At 44.5% G+C, this 18,695-nt stretch overlaps 2 protein-coding genes across 4 annotated transcripts in view; one reads left to right on the plus strand and one right to left on the minus strand.

Annotated features, from left to right (window-relative positions):
- IDUA (alpha-L-iduronidase) overlaps window positions 1–9,618 on the minus strand; it is a 71,771-nt gene extending 62,153 nt beyond the window's left edge. Inside the window, exons 1-2 of one of the 3 annotated variants that reach the window (XM_069071671.1) lie at window positions 8,650–9,618; window positions 5,652–5,792 (exon numbers count right to left, since the gene is read on the minus strand). In XM_069071671.1, coding sequence (XP_068927772.1) covers window positions 5,652–5,792; window positions 8,650–8,792 — 284 coding nt within the window. In that variant the 5' untranslated portion in view covers window positions 8,793–9,618. Of the gene's footprint in view, window positions 1–5,651; window positions 5,793–8,649 lie in introns of those variants that run through there. The other 2 variants (XM_069071663.1, XM_069071681.1) reach the window with 2 other exon arrangements.
- An 8,003-nt stretch (window positions 9,619–17,621) lies between these two features.
- DGKQ (diacylglycerol kinase theta) overlaps window positions 17,622–18,695 on the plus strand; it is a 103,226-nt gene continuing 102,152 nt past the window's right edge. Inside the window, exon 1 of the mRNA XM_069071692.1 lies at window positions 17,622–18,124. Coding sequence (XP_068927793.1) covers window positions 17,785–18,124 — 340 coding nt within the window. The 5' untranslated portion in view covers window positions 17,622–17,784. The remainder of the gene's footprint in view (window positions 18,125–18,695) is intronic.

The following is an 18,695-nucleotide window of genomic DNA, read 5'->3' on the forward strand; positions in this document are numbered from 1 at the left end:
CTCTACATCCTCAAGTGTCCTCCTTTGACTGAATCCAAACTTCACAGAACAAATCCAAATCCCCTAGAGCACTGGACCTGGGGTCAAGAAGACCTGAGTTCAAATCTGTCCTCAAATCCTTACTAGCTGTGTGATCTTGGCCAAATTACTTGATCTTGACTACTTCAAAAAAAAAAATGAACCTTTATCAGTAGAATCTCAGGCAGACATGATAGGAATGAATGGAGGTATTCTAGGGAGAAAGTCTTCCTTGGGGATCCCTCAGATTTTCCATTTTCTAGATTCCTTTTGAAACCAGTCCTGGAAACTTTTGCTCTTGGTCCCAGAGTTTTTTTTTTCACTATTTTTCAAACCTCCCCACATCCTCCAGTCTTCCAAATCAACCTGCTGAGTCCCTGACTATGTTGCTGTTGGTGCCTGGATTCCTGGGTTCAAGGGGCCAGATATAAGAGACCTGAGTTCATATCCCAGCTATGCCATTACCTAGTTGCATTATAATATCATTTATTATTGATATAATAATATCAATATTATCATATATAATATCATTATATTATAATTGATATTATCATTATAATAATATCAACTTGTTAAATGATTTATTATTTATTTATTTATTTTTAAATTTATTTAAAAGTAACCAAGGCCTTTTCCCTTGGAAGGAAGGAAGGAAGGAAGGAAGGAAGGAAGGAAGGAAGGGAGAAAGGAAGAAGGGAGGGAGGGAAAGAGGGAGGGAAGGAGGGAGGGAGGGAGGGAGGAAACATTTATAAAATGTCCACTACATGCCAGGTACTGTGCTAAGTGATTTACAAATCCTTACAACTCTGGCAGGTAGGTGCTATTATCATCCAAACAGATGACAAAACTGAGGCAGACCGAGGTTAAAATACTTGCCCAGGGTTACACAGCTAGTAAGGGTCTGAGATCAGATTTGAACTCAGGTCTTCTTAACCCCAGGCCCAGCGCTCTAGCCACCGTACCACCTAGCTGACTACTTTTGTGGTTGTTCAGTCATTTCTCAGTGGTGTCTGACTCTTTGTGACTCCATTTGGGATTTTCTTGGAGAAGATACTGAAGTCTTTTGCCATTTCCTTCTCCAGCTCATTTTACAAATGAGGAAACTGAGTCAAACAGGGTTAAGTGGCTTGTCCAGGTTCTCTCAGCTAGAAAGTATCTAAGGCCAGATTCGAACTCAGGAAAATGAGTCTTCCTGACTTCAGGCCCAGCACTCTCTCCACTGTGCCACCCAGCTGCCCAGCTGAGTGCTAAGACTTGGTTATCTCCCTTGTTATAATTAAAACAATAAAAACAACACTTCTATAAGCTTTTACTATGTGCCAAGTACTATGCCTAGCATTTTACAATTATATATTATTATCTTGATTCTCACAGCAATTCTGGGAAGGAGGTGCTATCATCATTCCCATTTTATAGATGTGAAATGAAGAACTGAATTATATGACCAATAAGGTTCAGTCCAGTTGGAAGGAGCCATTAGTCTGCCGCCCATGATCCCAAATGACCCACTCCCTTCTGACACGGCCAACACCATCTTAACTGGCTGTCCAAGTCTGGTACCATCTGGCCCCTCTTCTCCTTCCATGGCTCTATATGCTACAGGCCACTTGCATACATTTCCTAGGAGGAGAAGATTATGAAGCCTGAGAAATAACTAAAGTAAGGTCAAGAGAAGTACAGATGAAGGAAAGCAGCCTAGTGCCAGAGAGGATGTTACTTAGACTTTCTAAGTTATTCTGTCAAATTAGTTTCCTTCCATCTAACTGCCCAGGGGCTTCTCTAGGCCTAGTATATCCACCATTAGAGAAAGGGAGATAGAGAGAGACAGACAGACAGAGATGGGGGGGGGAGGGAGAGAGAGGGAAAGGGAAGGAAAAGGAGAGAGAGGGAAGGAAAGAGAGGAAGAGAGAGGGGCAGGCAACCCCTATGCCAAACTTGGCCAGATTTTTCCAGATTCTTTTCAGCCAGTAAGAAATATATAGATTACATAGTAGTTTAAGTGGTGTTCTGTCCACTAATTTCTCTCTTCCTCCTCAACCAAATGGGATAAGGAAAAAGGCAGGTGAAGCTGGGGTTCTCATCCCTCAGTATCCCACTGACAGAAGCTGAGGAGAAGCCTGCCCATCCTATCCCTGTATCACCTTCCATACTTTCATCTCTTCCTTCCAGGACCAGGCTATAGCCTGCACTGACAATCACCATTCACAGTCCAGACTCAAGCCAGGGCACTTCAGACTGATCTCTCTCAGGAATATAGAGTGGCTGTTTTGGGGACAAAAGGCAGATGTGAAAAATTGAGCCCATTCATTTCAAGGCATCAGGACCCTTTTTCAGGCTGTTCCTCTAAGTCTCTATCCATTAGTCAATAAGCATAGACGTGCTCACTATGTGCAAAGCACTGTGCTAAGAACTGGGGCTACAAATAGAACCAAAACAAAGACAGACCCTGCCCTCAAGGAGCTTACAATCTACTGACCAAAGAATCCTAACGGATTCTGCTTTTCATCTCTTCCCCTTCCTACACACTGTTGTCAGAAGAAAGTTCAGGCAACTAGTAATCAGGAGACCTGGATTCTGGTCCTGGCTCCATCACTGACTTGAATCTGAAGTCATTTCCCCTCCCTGGGCCTCAGTTTCTCCATCTGCCAAATGGGGGCAGCATTAATCCCTGTTCAACCTGCCTCAGAGAGAAGACATAAAAACTAGAAAACTGATTCAAAAGAACTCTGGAAAGAGTTTCACGTATTCTACTCATATGGGGTGCTGATATAGAAGTCAATATTTCTCGAGGTGGCTAGGTAGTGCAGTGAATAGAGCACCGGCCCTGGAGTCAGGAGGAGCTGAGTTCAAATCCAGTCTCAGACACCTGACATACTTACTAGCTGTGTGACCTTGGGCAAGTCACTTAACCCCAACTGCCCTGCCTCCCCCCCCCCAAAAAAAGAAGTTAATATCTCTGTAGGATATGGGACAGAGAGAGATTCTTCAAATATTCTCTTACTCCTGAACTCCCTGTGGCTTTGCAAGGGAACACATTTGTATAATCATAATGATTTAGTATTATAATTATATTATACCATATTAATTGTTTATCATTATTAATTAGTACTAATAATTTAGTTTAATAACTGAAATAGTATATTATATTAATAATTATTTATCATTACCTCAATTGTTATAATATTATTAATTTTAACATTCATTTTTTCAAATTTTCAGTTCCAAATTTTCTCCTTCCTCCTTTACCTTCCCTCTCCCTAAGATGGGCAATTACTTGTAAAAATAAATTTTGATATTCATTTTTATAAATTTTGAGTTCCAAATTTTCCACACACACACACCTAATACTGTCATTTATTTAACAAGTAATTGGTGACTTCATTTTATAACAGACTTGTGAGGAAATTCCCTCTACCAATACATATCAAAAATTGTTTTGCAACTTACAATCTTAAAAAATTTCTTGGAACATTGTGAAGTTAAAAGACTTATTAATAAGTGTCAGTAGTGGGACTTAATGGAAGTGCTTCTTAACCCCAAGGGCAGCTCTCTAACCAGCAGACTACTCTGACTCTTTATAGCACTGAAAGGTCACTGGCATCTTCCATTCAAGGACTAGCTAATCGTGAAGCTGCTTAGCTGAAGAGATCAATCAAGACTGGGCCCATTCACAGTGGTGTGTATATAGAACATGTTTGCTGATTTTATAATGTTGGACAAGACAAATTATTATCAAAGCTTAATAACATCATACTATATTGGGTCCAGACCCATGCGTTCATCAGGGCTCTGGGCTTGGAGTCAGGAAGACTGCCTCAAACACTTATTATCTGGGAAAAACATTTACCCTTCCTAGACAAAGTGTTCTCATCTATAAAATGATGAGTTGGACTTGATGGCTTCTGAGGTCGCTCTTAGTTCTAAATCTCAGATTCCATCACCCTATGGTCACTGCTGAGGACTTGTGGTATGGCAGCTTTCTCCGCCAATGCCAATTTTCGATTGGTTCTCTAGTTACTAGGCTATACTTCCTCTCCTATACGTCATTAATGTACTATATTATATTATTATTATATATACTATAATACATATAGTACTTAGCAATAACATTAATGATAATAACTAGTATTTAAATAGTGCTTTAGAGTTTATAAAACACTACACAAACATTGTCACATGTGATCCTCAGAATAATCCTGAAAGGTAGGTATTATTAGCCCTATTTTACAGATGAGGAAAATGAGGGCAGACAGAAGTTAAGTGACTTGTCCAAAGTCACATCACAAGTGTCAAAGGCCAAATTTGAACTCAGGTCTTCTTGATTCCAAGTTCAGAGCTCTATCCTCATACCTAGCTGTCCCAAGTGCTACCTAAGTGATGTGCCCAGGACCATGTAGCTGGTAAATGATGATCCTGGATTAGAACTCAGGTCTTCCTGACTCTAAGACCAATACTCTATCCATTGTGCCACCTAGTTGCCTATTAAATACTAGAATATAACAATATAATACTCTATTACTCTCAGTCAGTCAATAAACATTTTTAAAACACCTACTATGTGTCAGGGACTCTGCTAAGCATAATAATCTTCCCCAAGTATCCTCCCCAAGCTAAATTATAGCATGAAATTAACCCTCGCTTCATACAGGCAATGCCAGGATAGCATAAGTTCTGGCAAGGCCAGATAAACTGGAAAGATTTTGCATACAAGCTCAGAGATAGACTATGTGGTATCCCCTGCCTGAGAACTAGTCTAGCTCAGGGAAGAGACTTCTATATTCGAGCCAGATCTCAGCCACAGCAACTCTCTTCCAACATAGAGGGGCTATGATCTGTGTCTGTGTAGAGAGAATCTATGTTAGAGGAATCAGAGATTCCTAGAATAGTAAGTGATGTAATAAAAAAGCTGGCATGTAGTGAAGTGGATAGAATGCTGGAGTTAAGAAGACCCTAATTCAAATCCAGCCTAAGACACTTACTAGCTGTATGACCCTGGGTAAGTCATTTAACCTATGTTTGCCTCAGTTTCCTCATCTGTAAAATGAGCTGAAGAAGGAAATGGCAAATGAACCACTCCAGTATCTTTGCCAAGAAAACCCCAAATGGGGTCATGAAGAATCAGATACAACTAAAACAATCGAACGACAACAAAATAGGGATAATAACAGCACTTACCTCAAAACAGGATTGTTTTGAGAATCAAATGAGATAATATTTGTAAAGTTCTTAGCACTTCTTGGTACATGCTATATAAATATATATGTATATATACATGCTATATAAATGCTTACTCTCTTACCTTCCCCCTATCAATAATAATATTAGTATAATAACATTTTTATGACACTTTAACATTTGCAAAGTACTTCTGTCACATGAATCTACAAAGCAGAAAGTGCAGGTATAACGATCTCCATTTTATAGATAAAGGAAGTGAAGCCCAGAGAGGAGAAATGATTTGGCCAAGGTCTTGCAGCTGGAAAATAGAGCTGAACCTAGAACAGGAACCTCTTGGTTCCTAGTCCTGGCTTCCTTCCATCATACCACCTTAGATGGAAGACATAGCCCTGTGTTTCTCTCATGTGAGTTTCATGGCTGCCTGTATAGTTCCCCAGAAAATCAACAGGACTCACCTGGCTGTGACAAGGTCCAGTAACCAGTGAGTCCTGACCTGTTCAATGCCCCGGTGAGGGACAGACGAAATATAGGCAAGATTGAGCTGCTGGTCTTTGCTGAGATCATACAGGTCTGACTTTTCATGGGGCAGAGGAGGGCTGGAAAAACCAAAAAGATCAAGGAAAAAATGTCACTCCCAAGCAATCTTCATGGATACCTCATGCTTAATGCACCCTTGGGCAAAGCATACCTAACAGGTATGTGTTGAGTACCTAGAAACATGAAATAATCAATTCAGCTACTCTAGAGGCCATATAGTGTACAACTTTCTAGTCAATGTGGGAATACTTTCCATGGTATTCTTAACAAATGGATCATTTAGCCTATGTTTGAACTTTTCTAGCCATAGGGAAATCACTGCCTTTTAAGGCAGCTGTTACCTCTGTTTTTTTTTTTTTAATTAACAAGTATTTATTGTCTCTCCTTCCTACCTCTCCCTGATCCAACAAATTTAAAAAAAGAAGAAAAAATCCTTCAGAGAAAATATGTATAGCCAAGCAAAAATTTCAAAAATTTGCAAATTGGTCAGGTCTTCAAATATAAATGTCTTGTTCGGGGTATGTTGATCCATTTTAATGAAATGCTTTCTCTCTCCTCTTTTTCATTCTTTGTTATAAAGGATGACTTTCTGATGGAGAGGTAGATATGTATGCTGGGAAATGAAATTTTATAAAAACAAAAGATATCAATGCAAATTTAGAAATTTCCATCTGGGAGAAAGCCCTGACTGCTCCAACTTAGTTATATCTCTGGTAGTAGAAGCTTGCAGATTCTCCTTTTAACAACTCAAGTCACCTGGATATCTCTAACTTTACATCTTTGGTGATTCTCTTAGCTACCATGCCACCTTTGCCATCAATGGAATTCACTGCCATTCATCTTAATTCAGGTCAACAAATGATGAAATCAGTGAAGATATCTAGCCCTTTGCTAAGAAGAAGTTTCCTCTCCATGTTAAGAACACTGGGGAATAGCTTCTGAGAGAACTGTGATGACATGTAAAGAAAGTGCTTTGGAGAGACAAACCATGGAATATTCATAGACATTCTGTGACTGGTTCCAGTCACCTAACTGTGATGAAGAGGAGGCTATTTGATGGGCTGCAGAGGAATTCAAGAAGGCTTGCCAGCTTCAGCTATGATCTCTGCCTCCTTCTCCTCTAGAGGAATCTCAGTGATTTCTTCACTTGCGGCATCTGAGGGGAGTGCAGAGATTTAATTTTGGGAATTCTAAATGTCCAAAGGGCTCCTTGGCAGCATCCCCTCATTTCCATATCTGGGTTTTACAGTCAGTCCAGCATCAAGCCCTGAGGAGCAAGGAATGATCTTTGGGACCAGGGTCCCAGTCCAGCAAAAGCTGAGAGGCAGGTTTATTCAGCAGTCATATTGAATTTGAATATGAAGTTTGTGAGACCAATATTATGGAGGAACAGAGCTAAGCCAACTCTATTCTTTCCAGAGACATATAGTATAGGAATGAGTATTCCCCTAACGGGCTGGGAGAAAAGACTGTGTCAGCTGTGGCCAAGTCCTCAAAGTAAATATCCTTTTGTAAAAGCTGATGGATGGTAAGTGGTTAAATGGAACTGCAGTGCTTGTTACTACTGGCTCCCTAAGGATGGAGGGAATACAACTAGTGAGGGCTTGAGCTGATGAGAGTAGAGGAGACACCAAAGAACGACATCTAGTAAGGTATAGAGAGGTTTCTTAGTCCCTGTTGGTGGAGGGAGAATCCGTATAAGGGAAATCACAGATATTTGAAACATGGAATAAAGATGTCATCATTTTACTCACAGTCCTTCATTCAGGAAACGATCCCTGACCACCTACTGTTTTAGAGACCTGTGTGGAGCTAATAGGCTCCTTCCCCCTTAGAAGAGCTGAAGTTTCTATTAAGACCAAGTGAGTACCAGATGCTTTATCTCTAGGAAGTTCAGTTACTGTCAGAGACTCTCACCTACCAGTTCAGTGACATTGTGTGAGACATACATTATGTGTATGTGTGTGATTTATTTTTTTCCCTTCAAGTACTATGAGGAACTGCATATCTAAGGATCTGTGACTGACTCTTCCATGATGCTGATGACCGAGCAGTCTGCAGGTCACAAGAGATTCAGCTGAGGAACTATTAATTTAACTTGGATTCAAGTCAGTTCAGCAAGTATAAAGTGCCTACTGTGTGCAAGTAAAACTTCCTGGGAACATGATCTCTGCCTTGAAGTATATGAAGGGCTGTCACGGGAGGGAAAGGTCAGATTTGTGCTTGACCCAAGAGAACGGAACTAGATCTGAAGCAGAAAGTTTCAGGGGCCAGATTTTGGTTGAGTACAAGGAAAAACTTCCCAATAAATAGAGCTCCCTAAGACAGAAGTGATCGCTTCAGAGGATAGATGATTATTTATCACCAGAGGTATTCAAGAGAAAGCTAGGTGGCCACTGGTCATGGCTACAAGTGGAAGGGATTCCCTTCAGGTGTGTTAGGCCAGACCCTTTCCCGCACTAAGAGTCATGGGGATAGCTAAGACCCAAACTCTGGCCCTCCTTACCCTTAGGCTTCCCTTCACTGAATTTTCGTGGCGCCCTCCATCCACTCCTAGATTTCTCTCCCGGAATCTTATCATTGGGATCCCTTGGATCTAGTCCCAAAGCACTACTCAGCTGGGTCTCCAATCCCTCAAACAGCCCGCCACCTTTGAAACCAGAGAAAACAATCCAGAGCGGGGTGAGGGGGGAAAGCCCTGCTAGTTTCTTTTGGGGGGCGGGAAGGACCCTTCTTTCGCCTCTCCCTGACTGTGGTGCTCGAGCTCCAACCCTAAAGCATCCAGGACGCGGCCCATGTACGAGTGCCTGGCGTCCAAGTCCCCTGGGTCCCAGCGTGCATTAATTACTACGTCCTAGCCAGGGGATAGGCAGAGGCGTCCCAGGCACTGGCCGCGGGGAGGCGGACTCGGCCTACCAGAAGCCGGTGCTCTTCCAGAAAGGCTTCAGCTGCCCGGTGGCAGTGGAGGCGTCCACCGAGAAGAGACAGGAGGCGAAGGTCCGCGGCAGCAGGGCCAGGAGCAGCAGGAGAGCCTCGGCCCACGCACTCCGAGCCCCCATCCAGGCGCCTGCCCAGAGCCGCTACAGAGTCGCCAGTCTCCGCTAAAATGTAGCTAGCTCCCGCAGCGGGCAGCCGGCTTCCGGCTCCTCGGGGGAAGGCAGAGGGCCCGCCCCTCCTCGCCCAGCGGCACCCCGCTTCGCTCGAGCCTCCCCAGGAGAGAGCGCGCAGCCCCGGAATTGCGGCCCGCCTCCTCCGCGCTCCCGGCAAGAAGCCCCACTCCCACTCCCGGGAGAACGGAACCTCCCTATTGGTTTCCTGCGTCTGCAGCAGCTGCTTCCTGATCCATCTCTTCCGGGCAGCCTTGAGTCGCATTGGGGGCGGGGTGGGGGTGTTCCTGAAGCCTGCCCACCGGGAAAGAGCTAGAACCCTGCCTGGGAGAAAGGGTTAGAGTCCAGTGATCTGGGATCCGAATCCTAGAATCAGGAGCTGTCAGGGGTAGAGGCCGCGGAGTCCAGCTTCTCATTGCTCAGAGAGGTCATTCAAGGTCACACAGCTAGTAAATGGCAGAACAGGTACTTGGAATCTAGGTCTTCTGACTCCAAATTCAGACCCAGCTTGTCTTTCCCGGCCAAGTCCATCACAATAATCATAGGACCATAGATTTAGACCTGGAAGAGCCCTTAGAAGCCTCCTTTTGCAGATGAAGAAACTGGCTCAGAAAGAAGTGACTTCCCTAGGTCTTCTGACTCTCAATCCAGCATTCTTTTCACTAACTTTCACTTAAAGTTTACCAAGCAACCTGTGCAAACAAAGATTGAATTCTTCCTCCTTGGAGAGTTAGTGCAAGTAGAGAGATAAGCTTGACACCAGAGAGGGTGGGGATCTAAGCCTAGACTCTTTCCTCGGAGCTCCGGGAAAATAAGGAGGGAGGGGTCGTTTCTAGCAGAAAGAAAACAGGGCAGGCTTCAGGGGAGAGTACAGTGTCTAGGAGCTGAGCCTTGAAGGATGGCTTTGTAAGACTGGGAGAGCAGGAGTTTGCTCCCAGCATTAGGTCAGATTGTACAAAGAGAGAACAGGACCTGGGGAAGGAGAGGCGGGGGTGGGGGTGGAGGGAAGCAATAGCTAAAGTCCTGAGCAGGCCCTTGAATGTGGTAACTTACTAAAGTTTTTGTTTTTTAATATTAAATTTTTACCCCTTAGGTCAGAGGTGAAGCCACAAATGGCCTAGTCCTTGGGTGTGGCCTTTTGACTGAGTCCAAATTTTACAGACCAGATCCTTTTATTAAGGGTATTTGTTTCATGAAATTTGGATTCAGTCAAAGGGCTACACTTGAGGACCTAGAGGACCATGTGTGTCCTTGAGGCCAAAGGCTCCCCACCCCTGCCTTAGGTTATATCTCTGTCAGTTGGGTTAGAAACTGAAGGCCTCCTCCACATCTAGACACACAAAACTTTATGCCGCCCTATACCACTGTAAGCTGAACCCTGTACCACAAGCCTAGTTTCTAGACTAGTGTCTGTCATTTTCTGGCTCTTGTCCTTTCTCTGAAACTCACTGTTAGCTTCTGTAAAAGGGGTATAGTAATGCTCCCCCTGCCTTTGTCATAGTGATGGTGTGGGGATCACAGGGGATCGTGAAAAATAGTAGGATATCGAGGTCAAGTTCAGAGGTTTGGAAGTCACAAGATAAATTTCGGGTCCCAGCTCCCACATTTATTGGCCTTGTGACCATGGTTAAGTCAGTCAGTCAAAAAACATTCATTAAGCACGAATTATGTGCCAGGCCCTGAGGAAATGAATACAAGCAAGAAAGACAATCCCTGCCCTCAGAGAGCTTCCCCTTAAATGAGAGACTACCTGGAAAAGTGGAAGAGGTAGAGGAGAAGGCAGCCTCGGGAGAATGGAGCGGGGAGAGTCCGGAACAGAGACAGAAGAGAAGGGAAGGACTGGCCCGGGGCCCCCTCAAAATGGAGGTTTTAGGCGTAGCTCCCCAGTGGGAGAAGGGCATTCTTGGGATGAAAGGATGTTCCAGAGTGAGAAAGCCACAAGGTATGCGGGAAATTTGGTCATGAGAAGGAAGCTGAGACAGGGTAGTGAAGTATAGAGTCACAAGTGAGGAATGAGAAGTCATAGCATCTGGGAGCCTCAGTTTTCTCATCTGAATGATAGGGATGATAATATTTATACAACTTAGCTCATAAGGATGTCATACGGAAAGCTTTTTGTAAATAAACCTTGAAGGGCTGGCTATAGAAATGGGAATTATTATTGTTGTTGTTATCAATCTCTGACCCATAAAGGCAGCTGGTGGTGAAGTTGAGAGAGTACTAGGCATGGAATCCAGGAGCTCTGAATTCAAATCTAGCCTCAGACATGTACTAGCTCAATAACCCTGGACAAATCATTTAACTGCTACTTGCCTCAGTTTCTTCAACTGTAGAAAGGGGAAAATAACAGTGCCTACCTTGTGGTAGATTGTTGTGAGAATCAAAAGAGATAATATTTGGGGGGGGTTGCTCTTTTTTTTGGGGGGGAAGGCAGGGCAACTGAGATTAAGTGACTTTCCCAAGGTCACACAGCTAGTGTTAAGTATCTGGGATTAGACTTGAACTCAAGTCCTCCTGACTCCAGGGCCAGTGCTCTACTCACTGAGCCACCTAGCTGCCCCTGATAATATTTGTTTTTTTTTTTTTAAATTAGCATAGCACCTGACACATATGAGGTGATGGATAAGGAAATGCTTTGAGAAAATATGAAGCCCCTGCATCCACAATTATGAGGTCTGGTTCCTCAGAGAAGAAAGAGAACTCACCCAGACAGAGTTAGGAAAAGGTCAGTCATTGCCTATTGTTTAGTAGGACAAGACTGAACTATTTATATTGGCATTCAGGGCCATTTACCACCTGGCTCTATCCTGCTACTCCAGATCTTGTGTCCTCTCCTCAACTCAGGTCCTAAATAAAGGCTTCTATTGACTGTGTGACCCTGGGAATGTTATTTATCCTCTCAGTGCTCAAGGCAGCCCTCTAAGACTAGAAGTAGCAGAAAAGGCACAGACCTCCATTGGTAGAGGGAGTTTCCTCTTCAAGGAGTTCCTCATCACAGTAAACCCCCAGGCCAGCCCCATCCCTATGTATGATACACCTCTACTAAAGTGTTTCCCCCAAAGCTTCCTGAATGGGCAAAAATGATACTGGATTCTTGGAGTCTAAGCCAGTGGGTTGGACAGACAATCTCTTAAGACCCCTTCAGTCTTTGGCTCTCTGATGCCATTGAGTACAAGTTCAGGAATAATGTTTCCAGGACAGTGTAGGCCTTCCTGGTTAGAGGCAGAGATCCTTAGAAGAGCAGCCAACAAGGGATGAAATTACCCAAGTTGCATCACTGCAACTTTTAAATACTGGCTACTGAGGCACAGAGGGAGAGTCTGCCACAGTGAAATCCCAGGTCCTCAGAGTGTTAAAATAATGAATGCTAAAGTGTTTTGGAAGCTGTTAAGTTCCTTACAGATGTGAGAGAATATCAGGAAGATGATTACATGTAAGAGATTCTCAGTAAATTTCTTTTGGTGTTGAGCCCTTGATATATGAGGTGATGGATGAGGAAATGTTTTGAGAAAATATGAAGCCCCTGCACCCACAATTATAAGGTCTGGTTCTTCAGAGAAGAGAGAACCCATCCAGATGGAGTTAGGAAAAAGTCAGTCATTGCCCTTGTTTAGCAGGGCAAACCTAGACTATTTATCTTGGCATTCAAGGCCATTTACCACCTGGCTCTATCCTGCTACTCCAAATCTTATGTCCTGTCCTTCTTAACTCAAGCCCCTCCCGTCTAGCTACCTAAACCACTCCTTGGGACATCAGGTTCATTGACATTTCTGAGTTTTTGCAGAAGACTTCCCCCTGCCTGGAAATATATTTCCTGTCTCCATCCAATTCATTTAAATTCAAATCATAGTTATTAAGTGCTCACAGTGTACAGAAAAGTTTCCTCATTTGTAAAATGAGCTGGAGAAGGAAATGGCAAACCACTCCAGTGTCTTTGCCAAGAAAACCCCAAACGGAGTCACGGAGAGTTGGAAATGACTGAAAACTACTCAACAACAACAACAAAGGGAAAGACCCAAAGATTAAACAATACCTAGGAACTGCTGTCATGGAGCTTACAGTCTCTGTAGGGGGATGAGACACACACAATTATACTACATGAAATTATATAGTAAATATATGTAAGGAAGTGCAGGAGTCCTATTTGAGGTCATAAGATGAAGGTTGCTCCTAACTGGAGGGACTCAAGAATACCTTGGTGACAGAGGTGCCATTTGAGCTGGATTTTGAAGGATACTTGGGATTTTCACAGGTAGAGATTGAAGGCACGGGGAATATCCCAGGAAGAGAAGAGCATAATGAAAGGCATGAAGGTGGCCAAGCACAACACATGTATGCTGGGGGTCAATTTGGCTAGAGCTCAGGCCACTTGATGGAGAGAAGCAGGAGAATGTATAGGAAAATTAAGGTGGAGGAGAACATTGTACAGTTACAGTAATATTATGTGTTGACCAGTTTTGATGGACTTATCTCTTCTTAGTAATACAAGGATCTAAGACAATTCCAAAAGACTCATGATGGAAAATGCTGTCCACCTCCAGAGAAGGAACTATGGAGTCTGAATGCAGATTGAAGCAGACTATTTGCTCTCTTTTTTGTTTTGTTTTATTTCTTCTTTCTCATGGTTCCTCCCATTGTTTTTAATTCTTCTTTACAACATGACTAATGTGAAAATGTTTCATATGAATGTATGTGTAGAGCCTGTATCAGATTGCATGCTGTCTTGGAGAGGGGAGAGGGGAAGGATGGGGGGGGGAAATTTAGAACTCAAAATCTTATGGAAATAAATGTTGAAAACTAAAAATAAATTAATTTTTTTGGAGTGGGGAAGGCAGGGCAATTGAGGTTAAGTGACTTGTACAACATTACACAGCTAGTAAGTGTGTCAAGTGTCTGAGTCCAGATTTGAACTCAGGTCCTCCTGACTTCAGGGCCTGTGCTCTATTCACTGCATCACCTATCTGCCCCCAAATTAATTTTTGAAAAAGGGAAAAAAAAGAAAGTTAGGTTAGTACCAGACTATTGAGGCCATTGAACACTTGGAACATTTGAGTCTACCCATCCTTTAGGACTTATCTCACCCTCTCTACTCTCCTTCTCTCCTCCTGCAAGATAAGATGCCTTTCCTGACTAACTCCTATCTCACTGACCTCTTCCTTTTATACATCCCTATGGCACTTACTATCTATTCCCCCTCCTTTGAGTGGTTAATTAAATGGTTAGAACAGGAAACTGCTGCATACAGTATGTTTAATATGATTGATCTTTTTTTTTTTTTTGCTTTTTGGAGAGCAGTTGGGGTTAAGTGATTTGCCCAAGGTCACACAGCTAGCTTTTGTGTTAAGTGTCTGAGGTTAGATTTGAACTCAGGTCCCTTGAGTCCAGGGCCCGTGCTCTATTCACTGCGCCACCTAGCTGCCCCAGTATGATTTAATTTCATTGTGGTCAAGATGGAGAGCTGGAGGCTAGATAATGGTACAATACTTAGGTGTAGACATCTTGAAGGCAGAGTTTGTATCATACCTATCTCTGTAACCCCCTGTGTGAAAGATAGGACCTTGCCCATGGAAAATGCTTAATAGACATGTGTAGAAATCCTTGCTGAAGTTAGATATGCTCCAAACTGAATGACTGCATGTGATGAAAAGTGGGATCACCTTAGAACAGAAATGTCTGAGGCTACAGGCCAGCTTTGTGGCCCACAAGGTAGGCAACATTCCCACCAGGTTAAAATGTAATTGGGAAATAATTAACAAAATAAAAATACAGTAGAACACAGATATGTTGCTTTCTGAATCATTATGCTGCTTGCTGGGGTGAGTTTTATATCACTGACCTAGAGGCAGATTTCTGGTGTCATAGTCCAAGGATCTGTTTGGACTCTGGTCAACATTTGTCTCAATGGTTTGGATGCTTATCAAAATTTTAGATGACATTGTGAAACTGGAACAACAAGTGGGATGACAGAATCAGGACCAGAGAGAGACAGAGACAGAGAATGAGAGACAGAGAGAGGGAGACAGGGAGAGAGACAGAGAGAGAATCTCAATCAACTGGAACTGAAGATTAGCTTAAGGTTTTAGGAATGGTTAACTTGGAAAAAAGAGGAAGAGAGAAGAAGAGATTTCAGATTTCAAGTATCAGAAATGTTACTGGAAGTCAGATTTAGCCAAATAGAAGGGAAGGAGTTCCTTATCAGAGCTTCCTGGCAATGTAAATGGGTCCTGCAGGAGGTGGTGAGACTCGAAACACTAGAAGTATTCAGCAGAGGTTGACTGAAGATCTGTCAGGGAAGTGATTCCTGATACAGTGGGAGTCTCGTTTGAGGACCTCTAAAGCGATCATCCCCCCACCGTGCAGCATGGAAGGTCTTGTATGTAGTAAGCACTCAACTTGTTGAAAGAGTGATGCTATTTAACATTTGATTCATTTCTGTTCTCTCCTGTCTTTTTTTTGTTCTATATTCTGTGCTATGTGTTCTTCCCCACAGTTAGCTCTCTGAGAACTGCTCCTTCTCTGTTCCAGCAGACTAGAACTGAGCACGGAAGGATCCTCAATAATATTCTACTTGAGTTGAATCAAAAGGCCACCACTTAACCATACTCCAACACTTTTTTCACTTTTTTTGTTTTTTGGAAGGGGGAATGTAGGGCAATTGGGGTTAAGTGACTTGCCCAAGGCAACATGGCTAGTTTTTGTGTTAATTGTCTGAGGCTGGATTTGAACTCAGGTCCTCCTGACTCCAGGGCCAGTGCTCTATTCACTGTACCATGTAGCCTCCCCATTCCAACACTTTAATGGATTTGTAATTTCATTTAAAGAGATAGCACACTGGAGAGAAAGATGGACCTAGATTCAAGTAGTCCTGAGTTCAAATCTCCCCTCAGGCACTAGCTATGTGGTGCTGGGCAAGCCATTTAACCACTGTCTGCCTCAGTTTCCCCATCCAAAAAGCAGGAATGATAATAATAATACCTACCTCCCAGGGTTGTTATGAGGGGGAAACAAATCAGAGAATAATTGTAAAGCATGTTATGAACCTTAAAGTACTATGTGAATGCCCATCATTATTCTTAGCAAATCAGCCAGTTCATAGTTGGCACCAACAAAAGGAAGAAGATCTAAAACCTTTTCTTGTAAAGTGCTGGGCTGTAGAGCTGTAATTTCTGCATAATGCAGCAGAAAATTCAGTTCAAAAACACTTAGAAGCATTTGTTCTGGGCTGCACGCTGGGGGGGGTGTAAGAGATGAATAGGGCCTGATTTCTGCTCTCAGCAAGCTCCCAATCTAGCAGAAGAGAAGCAACAAGGGCTCTAAGAACTATAATAAAAATGAAATCACGGCAGATACAAAAGAAAGCTGCCCAGCAAGCCCAGAACTCAGGAAGGAAAACGCATTTCCGGCATCTTAGAGTTGGAATGGATCTTAAAGGTCTAGTCTAACTCTCTTATTTTACTGAAGGGGAAACTGAGGCTCAGGGAGAGGCTCAGACTTGTATCCCAAGTTACAAAATTAATAAAGGGCAGAGCCAGGAGGGAACCCAGAGCTCTCCAGACTCCAAAAATCAATACTCTGTGCACTAAACTGCCTCTATTTCTGCCTGGGAATCCTGGGTGCCCTAGAAAATGCAGAGGGAATCCAGGTTGTGACCTGAAGGAACCTCCTCCTCTGGGTCCAGGTGAGCAGCAAGTCTCCTGAGATAGAATAGGAGAAGCACAGCACAGGGTTGGGGACAGCCCCTGACTTGGGGACAGAGTTCAACTCAATTCCATAAGCCCCTATTCTGTGTTAGGTATATGATACTACCAGCTGGGGTAGCAATGTCAGGAATGAAATAATAAATAATCATCCTTGGAAGAGACAGAAGAGGCTGTCTAATTCACTCCTGTTCATCATTTTACAAATAGGGAAACTGAGGCCCAAAGAAGTTAAAGTGACTTGGTTAGAATAACAGGTAGTAAGCCTCAGAGGCAGAATTTGAACCCAGGTCATCTGATTTCAGGTTCAGTATGCTTTCCATTACATCAAATGGAGAAAGATAACGCTAAACTTAGGAATCAGGAAAGTTTTGAGTTCAGATTCTACTTCTGAGGCTCACTAACTCTATGCCAATAGAGAAGTCTTTGAACCCCAGTTTCCTCAACTAGAAATGCCTTCCCATAATGCCTATAGTACCTAACTCACAGAGTTAGTTGTGGGGCTCAAATGAGATAATTTATGTGAAGTGCTTTGCAAATTTGAAACTTCTATATAAATGTCAGTTATTGTTTATTTTTCTTACGCCCTACAGGCGGATAGAAACAAGTAAACAGATAAGTAAATGCAAGATAATAGGAGGAAAGGTTTCTCAGTAGGAGATGTCCCCGGAGCTGAGCCTGGAAAGCACTTAGAGTATCTGCGCGACAGAGGCCAGGCGGGATCGCTAGTCCTGGCTCTTCCACTAACTCACTGTGACACTTTGGAGCGAATCCTTTCTCCTCTCTAGGCCTCAGTTTCCTCCTTTGTAAAGTGACAGTGATGACCTCGGGGAGAGCTAATGTATCCCCTACTCCTCCGCGTTTAAAGTTGCTGGCGAGGAGTGAGAGGCGGTGGGAAGGGCTGGTTCCACCGCGCGCTCTGTTACCGTCCTCCCTTCCCTGGCGCCCAAGTCCTACAGGCTGCCCCAAGTCCGCACCTCCTCGCACCTGCGGGGTCCCCAGCCCGGAGGCGACCCCGCCCCGCTCCGCCCCGTCCCCTACGGTCCCTCCCCCTGCGCCCGTGTGCCCGGAGCCGGCGCCTCTGGGCATGCTCAGTAGCTCTGTGGCCAAGGTCTGGCCGCCAGTCGGAAGCTGTGTGCAGTCTCCCGGCTGTAGTCCCCGGCCGGGCCCATGCGGACTGCGGAGCTTGGCACCCCCTGTGCGCCCTGGGCGCCCCGCGCCTAAGCCCCCGGCAGGCTGCGGGCCGGATGGCGGCGGCGGCGGCCACGGGCGCTCGCTCCTGGTTCGGCGGCGGCGGCGGCGGCGGCAGCTCAGGCTCGGGCTCGGGCTCGGGCTCCGGCTCCCGTCTGGGGAGCCCGGCCTCCAGCCCCCAGCTCGGCGGCGGCGGCAAGGGCCGCCCGCAGCCCGGCCACACGGGCCAGGGGCAGGGTGCCGGGCCGGGGCAGGGACAGGAGCCGGGCCCCAAGCCCTCGACGCCCCCCGCCGCTCCTCCGGGCCACAGCTTCAGGAAGGTCACCCTCACCAAACCCACCTTCTGCCACTACTGCACCGACTTCATCTGGGGACTGGCCGGCTTTCAGTGCGAGGGTGAGTGCGGGGACTCCCAGACCCCCTTCCCAAGTACAGATCCCTGACTGGGACCCTTCAAGCCCCACTCAGCAGCACATTCCATCCTTGGATCCTTGAGAGCCTCCTGGGGCAAAGCAGGAACCTTGAACTCACTCCCAGGGTTTAAAGCCCCTCCAGATGTATAGCTTGGATACTTGACCTGGGGTGAGGACCACAGAATTGGAGAGTAGGCCAGGCCAGGTTAGGTTTGGGGGTCTCTGTATGGACACTGGAGGGATGAGTAACTGTTTAATTCAAAGTCCTGGGTTTAGCCTGGAGAGAAAAGGGTTTATTGGGTATATTGACCTGCTAGACATCACTTTCCACCAAACCTCTGTCCTCATTCTAACCTCAAGTCTGGAAGGACCTATCCTCTCTTCATAGCATTTTGTATTTCTCAGAAACATTTTTCATAGTGTGATGAAATATGGTTATTTCTGCCTTCTAGTAGAAAGTAAGCTCTGGGAAGCAAGGTCTAGATAATTTCTAAGCTTTCTATCTTCCCCAGCACTGAGCAGTCTATACCCACAGGTGGAATGTGTTGAATTGA

Source organism: Petaurus breviceps, unplaced genomic scaffold (assembly GCF_028583685.1).
Source record: "Petaurus breviceps papuanus isolate PSGF00001 unplaced genomic scaffold, PetGlider_PUasm1.0 140, whole genome shotgun sequence".
Lineage (NCBI taxonomy): Eukaryota > Metazoa > Chordata > Mammalia > Diprotodontia > Petauridae > Petaurus > Petaurus breviceps.